At 42.5% G+C, this 15,764-nt stretch overlaps 1 protein-coding gene across 3 annotated transcripts in view; it reads left to right on the top strand.

The window, feature by feature from the left end:
- The window catches only part of LOC147910662 (uncharacterized), a 446,179-nt gene that overhangs the window by 59,791 nt on the left and 370,624 nt on the right, over positions 1–15,764 (top strand). For 2 of the 3 annotated variants that reach the window (XR_015548454.1, XM_087416741.1), the window contains exon 1: positions 12,069–12,290. The exons of the other annotated variant lie outside the window; for it this stretch is intronic. Coding sequence is in view for 1 of the 2 variants with exons in the window: in XM_087416741.1 (XP_087272867.1) it covers positions 12,241–12,290 (50 nt within the window). In the remaining variant the exon portion in view is untranslated. Of the gene's footprint in view, positions 1–12,068; positions 12,291–15,764 lie in introns of those variants that run through there. 3 annotated transcript variants of the gene reach the window in all.

Genomic DNA, 15,764 nt, shown 5'->3' on the forward strand with positions numbered 1-15,764 from the left:
TGGCGCAAACGGACCTATCAAGGAAGAACCCAGCTCTCGGCTGCGGTTCGAACTTGCAGCAGCGCGGCTCAGTGATGGGCGCATAAATAACGCGGAAAATGGACGACAGCGACAAAGCTGGCGCTGATTTCGCTAGTAAACCGAGCGGCGCGTGAGCCGCGGTGATCGAGCAAACGGCCTACCGAGATGGATTTATGCCAGCGTCATTAGGGATTAATTATACGCCTTGTCAGGCAGCTGATGCCTGCTCTAGCGACCAGAGATGGCCCCGCTAAGAGCTGCTCCTATCGTGACCACGGATAGAGACGGCTAGGAAAGAGGGAAAAGGATGGGAAGAAGGTACGCGCGGAGAGAAGAGGTACAGAAGAGCTTTCCTTTGAGCCTGTACGTGCCTATGCGATCTTCCTTCGTGATTTACACCTCGACTAAATCGTACGCACTGAGAAGCATTGCCGCGTGTATACAAATCTTGTACAAAGACGCGTGCGTATTATATTGCGTCCGTTTGGAGCTTGCGTTCGACGATTTCATGGAAACACCACAATCCAAACGATGCGTTATGCAACACACATACAACGATGAGGATATTTATTCCTTTAGCACAGTTAGAGTATTCTCTTTAAGAGCTGTCCAATATATGATTTCAAAATAAATAGTCAGTCCAATGAAGCTCATTCTGTTCATTTTACAGAGTACCTAAAACTAATCCTATAAATATAGGACTGCCTGTCTCTTATTTGATTTATTCTTATTAATTTCATCTACTCTAAATTTCATCTACTGGGTGATGTTTTGGATGTATGTTAGGCAATTCGTAAACGCAGGGAAAAGGTGAAGATATACGTATGTGGAGGACATGGATATGTAGGAGACGCGTATCGCGAAAAAGAGAAAGATATGACAACGCACCCATAAGTGCCTTGCGTTCTAGACTCACGTACTTCCTTAATGCCGAATGCGCCATCCGCTTCCTTGCCATATAAGTTTCTATCAAAAGCCTGGATCGTACGTAATCCAGAAATCTGCCGCGTGACCCCATGGGAATACGCGCTCGGTGAAACTCACGCACGTCCTCTCCCTCGCCTCTCTTTCTTCTTGGAGCTCGCGATATGCCCGAGGGCCCTCAAACGGGCGAAACTGCGGTTGACTCATCACTTCTCGGTTATATCGAGATTAGCTCTCTTTGAGAAATTGAGGTCATTCCTTTGACACATGTTTAATGTTCGTAAGCCACGTGTTGAAATTTAACGTGCCATTTACGCACGTAGTTTTTATATCTGAATTAAAAAAAAAGAACCGCCTCATAAAATATCTTGAATGTCCGATTTTAGCAATAAATCTTTTAATTAATCTTTAAGACAGCCATAGTACTTTACATACAGTTTTCTAAACTATAAAATCTTGATCGCTATAAATCTTTTTCTGAAAAAAAAAAAAAATAAAAAGTATAAGTCTAAAAGTTGTAAAATTTATTTTACATTCCTCTGTCTCATATATTATTTTAATTCTGTAGTTATATTTTTTACTAGTAAATTATGTAATTAAATTTTAATTATGTAAATTTGGATACAATATGAAATTTAATTATAATACATGTGTATATTTAGTTATATTAGTAAAAAACATAACTTTAAAATGTTTTCGAAAGGGTTTTTGAACATCTCACCTAACAACTTGCGTATAGAAAAAATATATAGAAAAAAATATTTGGTTGAATTAACTAGAATTCTGATGAAAAATGAATAGTTAATTCAACGAAACATTTATCTTTGAACTATTTACCTACTTAAAGGTTAAAAATTAATTTCTTTATTGAAATGTTGAAATATATCAATCAGCGGAAAATATCCGTGTTCATTGTTTTCAAGCGAAAGTCATCAAAAATATTCAATGACAAAATTCGCAAACCATTCTAAATATTCATCTTTCCAGACAATCCATTTCCTGAGAAAGCCAATAATAGTATGCTCGATAAAACGATGTTGGGTTTCGTTTAAAATCATTCGTGGTTTCGTTCGTCAGGCTGCTGTGTGCGTACTGATCGCTGCTGCGAGCGGTAAATCCTCCTCTTGACCTACTGTTTATGCAGCATGATTGATGAAGTTGCATTAATATTTTCGTAGCAGGGACTCAATGGAGGTTGGTGCGCAATGCGCACAAGAACATCCATTCGTTACGTCGGCGCAATAAAATATGTCTCACTCGGTCAGATTTACGACGTAAATCGAGCTTCGGATGTTTCTGCGGGCGTTGCGTAGACACGCAGTACTTTGATGCCTCTGATATTTCGTATCCTACTGATAACGAATGATAACATCGCTTTCAAACGTTACGAGGTAATCACTTCAATGCCGCAACTCTTATTGTTGATTATTACTGTCGCAACTTTGATTGTACATTATTTACTTGTTTAGATATCCTAGTTATGTTCTTACTTGAGAAGTTCCTTTACGTTGCATTTCTGGCATTTCCTTGCGGAAAACATTAACTTTCCAAATTCTCTCTCTCGATTTAAGCGAAAGTATCAAAGCTAAGTACGATGTGACAGTAAAATTGATGTAGACAAGATCTCATCTGGCGATTACCATCGCAACTTCTCAAGATTCTTAAGAATTTCCTGTTGAGTCTCGCAACGAGGAAGAATTATCTACAAAATATCTCTATGTCTTTGGGGGGTAACGTAAAGCTTAAGACCTTTAGACTCCCGAATTTTTTTTCATACGGTGTGGTCGGAACGTGTCTAATAATTAAAATGTGATTAGCGACTACGGCTGGGACGTGTTTCAATAAATCAGTATACGGCGCCCTGCCCCTTTCTGGCCGTCGCGAACAGGACGTTCTCCTTCGACCAGCACGAAGGGACTTTGCTGTTCGCTCTCTGCGTGCACGCACGCGCAACCTGTAATTACGTGTATTGCGGATCTCTCCCTCCTGTCTGCTTCCTTTTACATCCGGTATCGCTTTTGCGGAAGGTATATGAACATGGATGAAAACGTCCCATGGAGTCTCGAGTTGCAATTTCCTCGCAATCGATCTATTGATAAATCTATCGCACAGAAGTGATCGTCCCGCTTAATTTTCTATTAATTTAAGGTGATAAAATAATCGTTATACATTTTCATATAATGCCTTATACATATTCAGTGATGCTATTCATAGAATTCTGCATTTAAAAACTAAAGCGATTAAATTTCTTGGAACGAACTCTTTAAAGATGCTAATGAGATAGAATTACAAAATTGAACATTTTTACTTATTTAAACTTTATACAATTCTGTAAAACCAATTCGAACTTTTTAACCCCGTAATGTCGATAATTCCGTCACAGCAACATCTCCTTAATTTCGTGTTTTTTTTTTTTTTGAGATCTTGATACTATTTCTTAACTCATCAGAGAGGAAGTGAGATGCCAAATACATAAATACAACTCGGACGTCAACGCAACCCGGATTTTGGGATCACCCGGTACAGGTAGAAACACGGCAGGTGTAGCCTGCAGGCGATGAATCGCAAGCGAGCCTGAGCGTTGCGTGGGCGCGTTTCTCAGGGTGGCTGTGATGCGTCACACGCGAATCGCGCGAGGAAAGACGACGAAGGAGCAGGAGGAGAAGTGTGCAATGAGACGAAGAACGAGACGAGGCAAGATGAGATGAGACAGGACAGAAGACAGGCCGGGAGAGAAATGAGGGACAAAGAAAGGGGGAGTGGGACACGCATGAAGAGTGAGAGCGACAAGGGAGAATGAGAGAGAGAGAGAGAGAGAGAGAGAGAAAGAGAGAGAGAGAGAGAAAGACCGTAGCGTTTTATCTTGCTCCGAAAAGAAGAGAGGAGAGTGCACACGCCAGTGTAGGACCTGTAGGCGAACTATGCCGGGTATCCAGGCTGAAGGTTGGGCAGCGAACTAACCAGCTGAGTAAAGCAAAGCCCGGGGTATATCCTGAGAACAATCGGACCTACCGACCAGCGTTGGCGTGGGCGAGCCACCGGCGAAATATGCATTCCTAGCGAGTATCTCGCGCTAAAAGATTATTGCATTTATGTGCGCCACGCCGTGTCGAGCCAATAAATAACGGATGTTTAGCCGTTTCGCTCGCGGCATGGATCGCTGATCCCGAGAGCGCCTTCGTCATCCTCCGAGCCGACCGCCGTCACGTCGCTAACGAGATTCGGGTTTGCGGCAATCGTTTACCTCATCTCCTTATGTCCTGCTCCTTAAATGACAAATCGCATACCTTCTTTTTTTCTACGTGCACGTGCTTGCAAACGATCTCGCTTTCGTCGCGCCAGTGACTAGAATTCGAGTGTTGCGGACAACCAATGTACGTCGCCTTCCAACAATCCGCGGATTCCATTACGCTCTGCGGAGTTTTACTCTACCGGTTCGAGAAGAAGAATGATGTCGTTAACGACGATGACGAGGATAACGAATGTACCTAGGGTAGGAGAAGAAAAAAGGAGAAGAAAATGTTGCTGGGGAATAATAGGCCGGATTTGCGGTCACTAGAGTTGCCAGGTTTGCGGATGTCCCAGCCGTGTCGTGGGCATCATCGAGAGAAGCTCGAGCTTGTTGAATTGTCGTCATGAGAAACGCGGAGATTGCCGAAACCCGCAGTTTAAATTAGAAGCGTACAAACTGCAAATTGAGATTGTAAATTGCCTCGCGGTATACTTACGTATCCTGAGATCCTGGCTTACAGATAAATACAGATAAACTGTTATATAGAAGCGGGAAGTTTTTTTTATTATTTAATTGTTTTGCTCTCCTACTGTGAAAATAGCTAGATTATGATTGACAAAATCGTAACGATCACCGGTTATTTCGCGAAGAGCAAGGAAATCATTAGGAGAGGAAGGTGTTTTTCTGATCCCCCTCCCTTCCTCTCTCTCTTTCTCTTCATGGCCTGTTAAAAAATCAGTGCCCTTCGAACTGAATCGTAATTAACCGCTCATCATTTATTTCCGCGCAGCTCCTTTTTGCTTCTTTGAATCATTCGCGCTTTTGTCCGCGGGGCTCTTTTACCTCTAACGACGATGGATCTTCAACTTTCTAAACGTGGACCACCGCGGTGCGATTACCGAAACCAGTCATTTCGGCGTCGTGCTCCTGCGATATCGATGATACTCTTCTTGCTATTTAATGAAACCTCACTAGCTTTTCTAATGATCACTGTCACGTGCAATTTCTCTAAGGAGTCGAGAGATCGGGTCGACAGATTGTGAGAAAAAAAAGCGGGCACGGCGAACAAGTCAAAAGAAAACAAAAGAGAAGAACCATGAAACACAGAGTGAGCGGATCTCGAAAACAGAAATATGTTGGTCGATTAAGTACGAGGACGTTCTACCTATTATTTATCATTAGTTTCTATCTGTCTTAAAACTATTCAATTTATAGCTCCGTGCGAACGAACACGTCTTTCCGATAATTAGCAGCTCTTCTCGTTGAAATAGTTTTTTTGCTAAGATATAAATGTAGACAGTAAGCGATTGTGTGCCAATGGATCCATCCGACGCAAATTGATTTTTTTTTCAAATTATGGCTCGTAATCACATGAAACTCGGGAGTAGTTTTATATAAGTTATTCTATTTTTTACTCTGACGAGAAAAACATTAAATATAAAATGATAAAATGATAAATTACATATTTATCATATCGAGAACGTAATTGTTTCTCATTCGCGTAGAATAGTCGTAACGGAAGCTTTCTACGATAATCGTTTTAACTGATGGCCGTTTGTACAAACGACATCTATCAGTGCGGCAAATAAATTGTAGGCAATTAATCTTGAAACAGCTAGTCGGATTATTAACAGGGTTTAAGCGACTTATAGATCTGCTGTTCTCTTCACTCCCGTGCACACTTCCTCGTACCCCCCTTCATTCATCACAATTCTCTCTGTCATTTATTCATTACGATATTGTACATGCGACAGTTACACCAGTCTTCTAAAAGCGATGGAAAGATTAATACCACCGAGAGACTATGGAAACATCGATTTCTGCGAAATAAAATGGAATATGGCAAAGACAAATTCGAAATCTGGCACTTAAAAACCTTGACATTAAGATAAAGAAGTTGTACAATCTGATTATTTATGGCATTACGAAATTGAATACAGCATATTAGATTATTCTTTTTCTTTTTGCTTTATGATCGAATTTGCATTTTGAGAAAAAAACATGTTTTTCGAACATCGATCAATTCGATGATTAGTGTGGAAAACATTGTCGTAAAGAAAAGATATATCGATGTGTTTATTTAGAGTCATATATTCGTAGAGCAAACATATTGCGAAATATCGAGGCACACGTGCGGAATCTAATTTCCTCGTGTAAATCGCCGATAATATGTGACGTCATCGGGTTCATACTGCTGATTGGGTGCGAGAATTGGATCCCGCCAATTACCAGGTGACCCAAGCGCAATTTATGGGGTCGGCCGTAACTCATGTCAGTTCTCGCACTTCTCCTCACTGAGCCCCCTTATTCCATAACTCGACACCCCGTAACCCTACGACGGCGTTTTAGATAGACGGCCTATGCATGAGTATAACTAAAAGTCGGCGATCCGAGCGAGACGTAGAATTTATTGCGTATATCTCGAAGATTGGATATATCGTGTCACGTCTCGACGACACGTTAACGTAAATTAATTATACAGATTTAATAAGATGCTGAGATAAACATGAAAACCATTAAATACCGAATGGTTTAATAATATTCTATTTCATTCAAAGAAATAGCAACGCTATTAATTTATTTAAGATTATAACGCAGAAGATTAATTATAATTTTCCATATTACGGATATTTTTGCTCCGCGATGGAATTAGAAGACAATGAGATTTACATCTCCACCTGAGCTTTCACCTGTCACGAGGACGTGACTTTGTTATGTCGCAGCGCGTCATTTGCACAAACTCGATGGCTCAATAAGATAACTCGTTGGATAATACAATTTCGCTGGGCCGCTTTCAGCGGGAAGCGCGGGCATAACAACGATAACCTCTCGCGACGCGGCTGACTTCCGCGTCGATTCGTTACGTAAATCGTAGCAGCTTGGGTACGATCGATTGTTTGTGCCGCGGGACAAGTAAGTACCGAGAGGCCGTTTCCGGTTGGCGGTATCATCACCACCAGAGCACGCCGCTGTGGCGTATCATTCATCGTGGCACGAACCGTGGCGACTCGGCATATTTCGCGAAGCCTATAATATCGGTGTTGCTCGACGAGGAGGAATATCCCTCTGCAATTCGGATTGCTTCGTGGCTGATCTCGCGACGAACACGCCATCAACCTCCCGATTCCAAAGTAGGCTCTAATAAGCGCCGCGATATCTCGCTTCTGCTCCGCTTGCTCCGGGGAAAACGCGGCACGAGCGACAATCGACCACCGAATAGAAAGTGCGAGTCGTGGCCAGGCTGCTCTTGGTCGTGCGGGCCCAACAATAGGTTTCGTATCCCGAAGACCAGGCGAGAAAACAACTCACGCTTGCAGTATTACAACTCGATACAAAATTTATTCTCAAGAGAATCGTCATATATTTTCTAACGAAGTTTTCTTAGGATATCGTCTCTTTTCTAGAATCATTAAAGTCCGGTTTCATCAATGTTATTAGTTAACTTTAATTTTGGTTCAATTTATTCTTTATCTTTTTCTTATTATTTTTTAAGAAAAAAACAAACAGTAAGTTAAACCGAGGTAAGTACTTCATACTAAAATTAATTTTTTTCAAAATTTTGACTATTGTTTTAACAACATATATATATATATATATATATATATATATACGTTATTATGTACATTTGATCTCAAATAATATCGATAGAAATAAATAATTTCAACGGTCTTCAAATTTGATGTACATTACAATGTATACAATTTGAAAGGATTAAAATTAATTCATTTAAATTTTTGATAAGAATTAAAAACTTGATCGAAAACTGGAAGAAATTAAATATTGTTAATTATTGCGTTATTCGAAATGTTTTCGCAAATAATTTTAAAATATACATAAAATTTAATATATTTTATGTACATTTTAAAATTATTTTTATAAATTCCGACAATAACTTCTTCCTGCTTTCAATTCAGTTTTTTTATCATCAAAAAAAGTTAACGATAAATCTGCAATAAAATGATGAATTATGGTTATGCTTAACGATGCTCTCCTGGTGCCGGTTTACAGCTTACATCTCCAGTTACATCGTCGTTAGTCTGCCATCTTTATGACAAAGTTGTCACGCTCGTTTCGTTGGACGAGTTCAGTCGACCTACGATGGAACGGTCCAGCGTTAAACTCCTTTACGTTCCGCAAAAACGTGAACAGAACTGATTCCCGATAACGGACTATCGCGGTGAACCTATTTGCCCCTTAGTCGAACACCGATTATCTTATCGAATTAACAGATACATTATAAATTACTGATATGTTATGGACGGTCGATTTAAAATCATTTACATTTGCATTTACATTTTATCGCATTTTATCATTTATTTATCATTATATAAATTTATACTCATATATATAAAGCGTATGTAAATATTTCTTAGAATAAACCAGTGTATCGAACGATCTCATGTGAAACGTATTCACTTGAATTTATCCTCTAGCTTTATCAACATTAAATTTTTACTTAATAATTTTTACTTAATTTTCACAAATCACAGCATCTTCATAAACGCACTCGCTTGTTACTTACACTTTTTGCACGTTTATAATTTGAAGCTTAACTTTAACAGCTTTGAAAGTCTTACGCGTCCTATACAAAATTATCAATAAAAACGAATTACTATCATGTTAGATACGCATGTAGTATTTTGTATAGAATTACCTGTCGATAAAATTCGAAGAAACACATCTTAAACAAGTAATAACTGTACGTTTAAACTTACATCCATGTTCAGATCACAGTTAAATTCTCTCTAGTAGATAGGCGTAGCGGCTAAGGCGAGCTTTAGGGTAAAGCCTGTCGGCTAAGATACGTACGCGGGAGTGTCTCGCGCGAGGGAGAGTATTTTTGCCGTTGGTACGAGTTTGCAGGTTGCGCGAGGCGATGTGCGCGCGATCGGCTTGCCTGCTCAGGCTCGGTGACCGAGGGCACCCCCGGGTCCCCGCAGGCTCCGTTGCCGAGCCCTACGAGCACCCCTCCCCCCCACTAGCCCCTGGCCTGGCCTGCGTTGCATCGCGTTGCATCGCGTTGCGGTGCATGGCGTCCTCGTGTGGGCGAAGGGTCACAGGTCGCAGACACACCAAGATGGTTCTCAACGTCTCGAGTCTTCGCTCGTGAATTACTCTGTGCTAATAAAATCTTTATCGGGAAAGGAGGCTGAGCAATTTTCGATCTGTCTACCGCAAATGTTGCACCTGTTTAGCGAGTTCGCGAAGGGGATCATTTATTACATTCCTACAATTACTTAGAATCTTTCGTGGTACAACATCAATTTTGAGCACCGCGGTCTTCCGCCCGCGCCGGTTCTCAGGATGGGTGGAGGACCTCGCCCGAAGGATACACATGAAAAAAATGAGTATGTGTGTGTGAGAGAGAGAGAGAGAGAGAGAAAGAGAGAGAATTAAGGTGAGTAAGAAGGAAAAGGAGAAATTCAAAGGGTAAGAGAACGACGAAAATCGTAATCTTTTCTCACCGCGCACGCGGAATCACGAAGGGACAATCGCGCCTTACACCTATCGATTTGGTGACAATATCGCGTGGATATTTTGTTGGCGACACGCAGTCATATAAAATAGCATAACGGGTAAGAGTGTTTGTTGCATGCGCGGGGAAACTTCTCTCGAACCCGTGGGGTCACGAGAAAACCGATGTGGTTCAAGCACGGTTCGAGGCGATCATCCACGGTAGAGAAGTTGTAACCTCTCTCGTGCTAACAGTCGCGTGCGTTTGAACGGCCCTTATTAATGTCTGGCTTCTTTCCGCTGCTTTATAGGCGCATTAATGATAATTATTATTAGCGATTTGCGGTTTATACGGTTGTCATCTGTTGGCCTTGCTTTATGGATGTAAGGACACCAGTCGAGTGCTAGTTAACGTCGTCAATCATCCGAATAAGTCGCGCGTTTTGAAAACTCCACGGAAAGGATCATCGACGAGGAATTTTAAGATTCCATGGGCATCGGGAGGGAGGGGGGGGGGGAAAGGGAACCAATGCATACAAGTCCGTGCACGGAAAGTTATGGCAAACGGTTGTGAGGTGCCTCGCGAGGGGCTCCTGTCCTCTCGTGCGAAAGGTCACGTACGAAGGAATTGGCCATCCTTCCCACATACTCATCTTTCTTCCTCGATCTTCTCTCTGTGTTCTTCTCTTTCCTCTGTATCGCTCCTTACCCTACCACGTCCCTTACCTCGGTCACCCGCTACCTCAAGGAAGCAACCCCGAACGAGAACTTGGAGAGTAGATAGAAATCTCGGGGCGGGTCTAGCAAATTGAAAAATTATGCCGACGCGTGTATACTTCTTGTGTTTTTGGCGAAGATGCGAGACAATGGAATCTCTAGATAAAAAGCTGAGGATCGTTCAAAAGGGTAACGCCATCACAGTAGGTATAACGCTGATATATGTGCATGGATACGCGTATACCTGCGCCGATCTATGGAAAGGTGCGCGTATTGACGACTAACGTGCTCATGCATAAATACGTCAACGTTGCTTTCACCCTTATCTCCGATCTGCATCGTGAACTTCTTGCGTGTCCGTGATACCGCGGTATCGGTTAGATTTCCGATCAACTTATCGACCTCGGCGTTTTCATCAAGCTTAACGCGCTTACGCGCGTAAGTATTGATTTCACGTCGCCGGCAAGAGGCACGCGTCTTGGAAATATACAGAGAGTTCTCGAGATTCTACTTCCTTCAATCACTACAGTTGCGCGGCGAGTCGTGCGTTTTTAGATCTCTCCCGACACATCGAGTGTCGGAGCGATACTCCTCAGCCGTAAGAAAGTCAAGACGAGAGACGACAGCTATGAATCGTTACCAATCGCCGACCATTCTGATTTTCCAGAATTGTCGGACGAGTCTGCCTCGATGCTCGTGATCTGTCCATTCGTTACCGTTTAAAGCTACGCTAGGTGCTCGTAAACACTCATCAGAGATCGAATCGGCCGCGCTTGATGCTGCAAGTGGAAGAAGTGATACTGGAAGCGGCGGGTTAATTCGCAAGTGATGAGCTGCCCGGAGTGACTCCCTTTCTCACTCTTCCCCTGGTCTTCTTGCTCCCTTTCCGTCGGCTACCTCCGTTTCCTCTCCCTCTTGTTCTCCATCTTACTCTTTCTTCCATGGTTGACCACACTCGTCTACTCATACGTACGTATGTACGTAGTCCGTACCGTGTCTGCGGACTCGGTGGGTTCCCACGGACGGGACCGGGAGGAGCTCTTTCGAGTTTGAAAACACGGCAATCAGTGTAACTGCTTCTGGCAAGAAGGTACTATGTCTATATGCGTATATTATATATTGTATTTGTATGCACGATTACATATATGTACACATATATGTTTCGTGCCACCAAGTGCATCGTGTGCTGCGAACCTTTTTCTTCCATAAGTGATAGTAGCAAACAAGTTGCATCTAGGTCCGCATTGTTTCGCATTTAGCGAATCTATAATTCGTCATGAGAGTTACGATAAAGTAGCTTCAGTAGTATAAGCTGTAGCAGCAATATTATATACCGTAGTCTACAGAAGATTGATACACGATGCGTGATACGTCAGATTGATTACCAATAAGATGCGTTTTAGTATCTGATCTAAGAAGATTCATCGTGAAATCTCATCAGACTTCCGCATCATATTTGCAATATATGATGTCGTAATAATCATCTTATTAGTGATTATATTGATATACTATATTGTTTCGACCATCTTCTATAATCAACATCACAAGAATCTATCTTTCTCCTATTTTGCTATCTCGCACCTTCTCCAGTATTTTCCAGCATGATTTCACGTGCAATCGCGGGAATCGACACCGGAAGTTCGATTGAGCGCGAGGCGCCGCCGGGTGATTCATATGCGTGAACTCGCGAGAATCGGCGACGAAGTAACGCGGCAGTTCGCGTCTGTTCTCTCACGCTTGCACGTTGCACGGGTGACTAACTCTTCGAACTCCGATATTAGCGCTATTGGGTCTCATAATGCAGCCAGTTGCGGTGAAATCAAAACAAAGTTCAGACGCGTGGGTGAGTTCCTTGTGAAGGAAACGCATGGACGTGGTGTGACAATTATCCGATGTTCAGCTTGATAGCGCATATATCTGCGGACTCAAGCCGCGTAAACAAGTAGGTAAATTAAGTATCATTTATACAATGCAGAACGCCGCGCATGTCACACGATCGATATCGGCAGCGGCTGGTCGATCGTATCAGATCCGTGCGCGGGCGTAGGCGATAAGGCGAGAACCAGCTCGTAAGTTTCCGCTATCTCCAAAGCGGCTGCTGCCCGCCTCGTCGAGCGTGTAAGTAATACTTCCTGCACGGTACTTTCGCTCGCCGCGCTGAACGGACGTGAACGCGAACGCGAACGCGCTCGATCTCTTAATTGATAGGTGACGAGCGAAAGGGCGCGCGTGTGAATCACGCTGCGAGTTCCGAACGCACGCGCGCGCGCGCGCGCGGTTTATATAAGTCTTTCGAAGCAGATCGCACGTGGGTGTGACGCTTTTAATTATTTCTCGACGTGCATCTCGAAACGGGACATCAGAATTCATAGAACGTTTCATGAATCCCGCTTGACGGACTGATCGATTAAATTCAATAAAATTGCGTAACTTTATTAAAGTAGGGTAATAGAATCTTTTTGCATCTCTTTAAATTGCATAATTACAAATTAGTTAGAAAAATTCCATTTTTTTGTCTTGTTATGTTAAGACGCAAACAATTGACGCAAGCATTTAATTATACCGTTTGCTTATATGTAATGTGATCTGCGTGAAATAATAAATTGTATAAATTGTTTAATTACAGTTACATTACTAGTCACTCTCTCGAGCCGTGCGAAACACGCCTTGCACAAGGATCCAGACACGGGCAATTTAAATCCCGCTAATTGACAAGTACGCCCGAGCGAGCGCGTGGATATGAGTTTTTACGTCTCGGTGGGGCGCTCGAGAAACGAGGCGGATCATGATATCAAATTATATTTGTGATGCTGACCGGACTCGGTGCGCGCAAGTTGGACCCTTACGAAGAAGCGGTGGCGAAATATAACGCAATATGAGCGAACTCGAGTCAACGAAGCGACGCGCACGTAGGTAAACGATCGTTTGTCCTCCCACCGACCAATTGTCGTCTCTCCGGCCGTTGCATCCTCGATGAGCAAAGGCAGCAGCGACGTCGCTCGGAGGTGGCAGTGGAGGTGGAGACGAAGGTGGGTGCCCTCGTGTGTTGAGTAATTGGAACACGACCTCCGTCAACCCCCGCCGGCCCTAAATGGCCAGCGGAAACGAGTGTGCACCACCAGTGAAAGAAGCTACCGCCGGATCCTTGCGTAACCGCATACAGATGCAAGTCTTCTCGAATGCTGCGCATGCAGTCGCGCTGCGGTAAAATGCGGCCCAGCGCGGATCTCCTCGCTCGCGGCGCGTTGGACGCACTCTCTTTATTGTCCTCCCACGATGATTTATGCTAATTCAACGCGAAACATCGCGCGTGGATGATATCGGAAATAGCGAAGGAGTGTCGCGACATATTGCGAGCAATTTGCCGCCCCGGCCGTTGAATGACTGTTGGAGCGTTGAATGACTGTTTCTTCTCCAACTCGCAGATCAATGCTTACGAACAGCTATGTAGACGTTGCAGATGGTTGAGACTTCATCATACGAATGCTTTATTTTAAACAAAATCTCTATTCCGATGTATCGTGAACTAGAGACTCTATAACAAGGTCTAGCCAGAGAGAAAGTCCGACTATACAGCAATTTTGTTAACTCTTAATTGGTATCGTAGGTTTCTAATGGATTATATAGTAGGTTTAATGGATTTATATAGTAGGTTCAATGTAACATTTTTTGCACGACGCTAGTAAGAAATATTTTATTTGTAGCTTTATGTTATGTGTATATAAATATATACTTTTAATAGTGGATTTCAAAACTATCTATTATAATTATTGTTATTTTAGATGTAATTTTTTTGCAGTATATACATCTTTCTCTCTTATAGCATTTTGACAAAATTGCAGACTTTGTTATACGGTCTGTATTGTGAATGTTATTGCACTTGTTGCACTCCTGTGGAAACCGTCAAAAATAATGATGATGATAAAATGAGTTTTTGAAAATAGTTTTAGGATATTCTGACACTTCTAATTACCGCATTTGAACGGCTCGCTTTAGTCAACGGATAAATATAAATGTAGCGATAAAAATGTGTGAAAGTTGCGCGGACAAATAAGCAATCATTAACGGATCCAATTTATATGCTGAAAAATATTGGTCATAAAATGCCATGTTACGTCAATTCTTAATGATTATCCTTATCTCGGTCAGTTTTATTTGTCGGTGTGAGAAAGAGAAAGAATCATCGTATCAACGATAAATTATCTCCTCGTTGAAACGCCGATAAACAAAAGGGGACGTTTACGGGCGTGCTTTTCGGAGTATAAAATTTTTTCAACGAAACAAACAAAGTAGCGACGGTCTTCAAGGCAAGCATGGTGGTATGAGAATTTCGTGAGAGTCGTCAGAGCGTTTCGACCCATAAACATAACGAGGCATCATGATGCGTGTATGAGTATAAATACAACGGCAGGAATCGCCCACGTTGCTTACGTCCATGATCAAGGAACAATGTATAACAGTTTCTTCACGGCTGTCGCGTCAAATCAAGGATTACTCATCTGCCGGGAACGAGCTGGATTTAACACCAGACGAGCGTCTCTGTGAAACCTCTCTCGTTCTCGCACCGTTTTTTATTACTATTTATTCGCGAGCTTATTACTACGGTTTCGTAATCTCATACAGGAACCAAGCGGACCGACCTTTGTCCGCGTTACATAATGCTCCTTAATGCAATGTTGTGCTATTGAACGCGTCACGTAAATTCGCACACATAAATTTCAAATAATGTAACTTCGATTTTATTGTATACGCGAGATTTCTTCGAACGCGGAAGTGTAATTCATTCAGGCACGCACACACCTTCGGAAGTGTAGGCACTATTATGACGCATATTCGTAATCTACATCTGCGCTAAACATGCTTGTCTGGCCCACATTATTTAGTCAGCGAGAGATCTAACGCAGATATCCGACGTGACTCAGATTGAGCGTAGAGTATAACTTACGTATGCATGTCACTAAGTTGTGTGACGTTGACTTTCCGTCGAGATATCATAATTATATAAAAATTCCTGATCTATTAACTGCTGTTAGTCTTGAAAAATGAAATTTGTTACGCATATTGATTACGCGAAAAACTCGTACGCCTTGTATGCCTTGTAGGAACCGCGTGGAATTTCCATTCCAATTATGTCAGAGGATATCGTGTCGAAACTTCACGCGAACCTTAAAAAATATACTTGCATACTTGCGGCAAGGCTGGTTTGGGAATCCACCGACCACCCGCCGGCGACTGCCGGTTTCGACCTGTTTCCAACGCGTGTTGAGAATCCATCGCATGAGGAAGGTATCGTTCGCGGATTGACGTTCGCCGTCCTTCCTCGAGATGCGTATCTGACAATGAGAGTGGTCCACACGCAGATCGCAGCAGACTGCCGCGGGGTTTGCGCGGGGGTAACTCAATTTGTAGTTACAAA

The sequence above is a fragment of the Acromyrmex echinatior genome, chromosome 2 (assembly GCF_024713525.1).
Source record: "Acromyrmex echinatior isolate Ae372 chromosome 2, ASM2471352v2, whole genome shotgun sequence".
Taxonomy (NCBI): Eukaryota; Metazoa; Arthropoda; class Insecta; order Hymenoptera; family Formicidae; genus Acromyrmex; species Acromyrmex echinatior.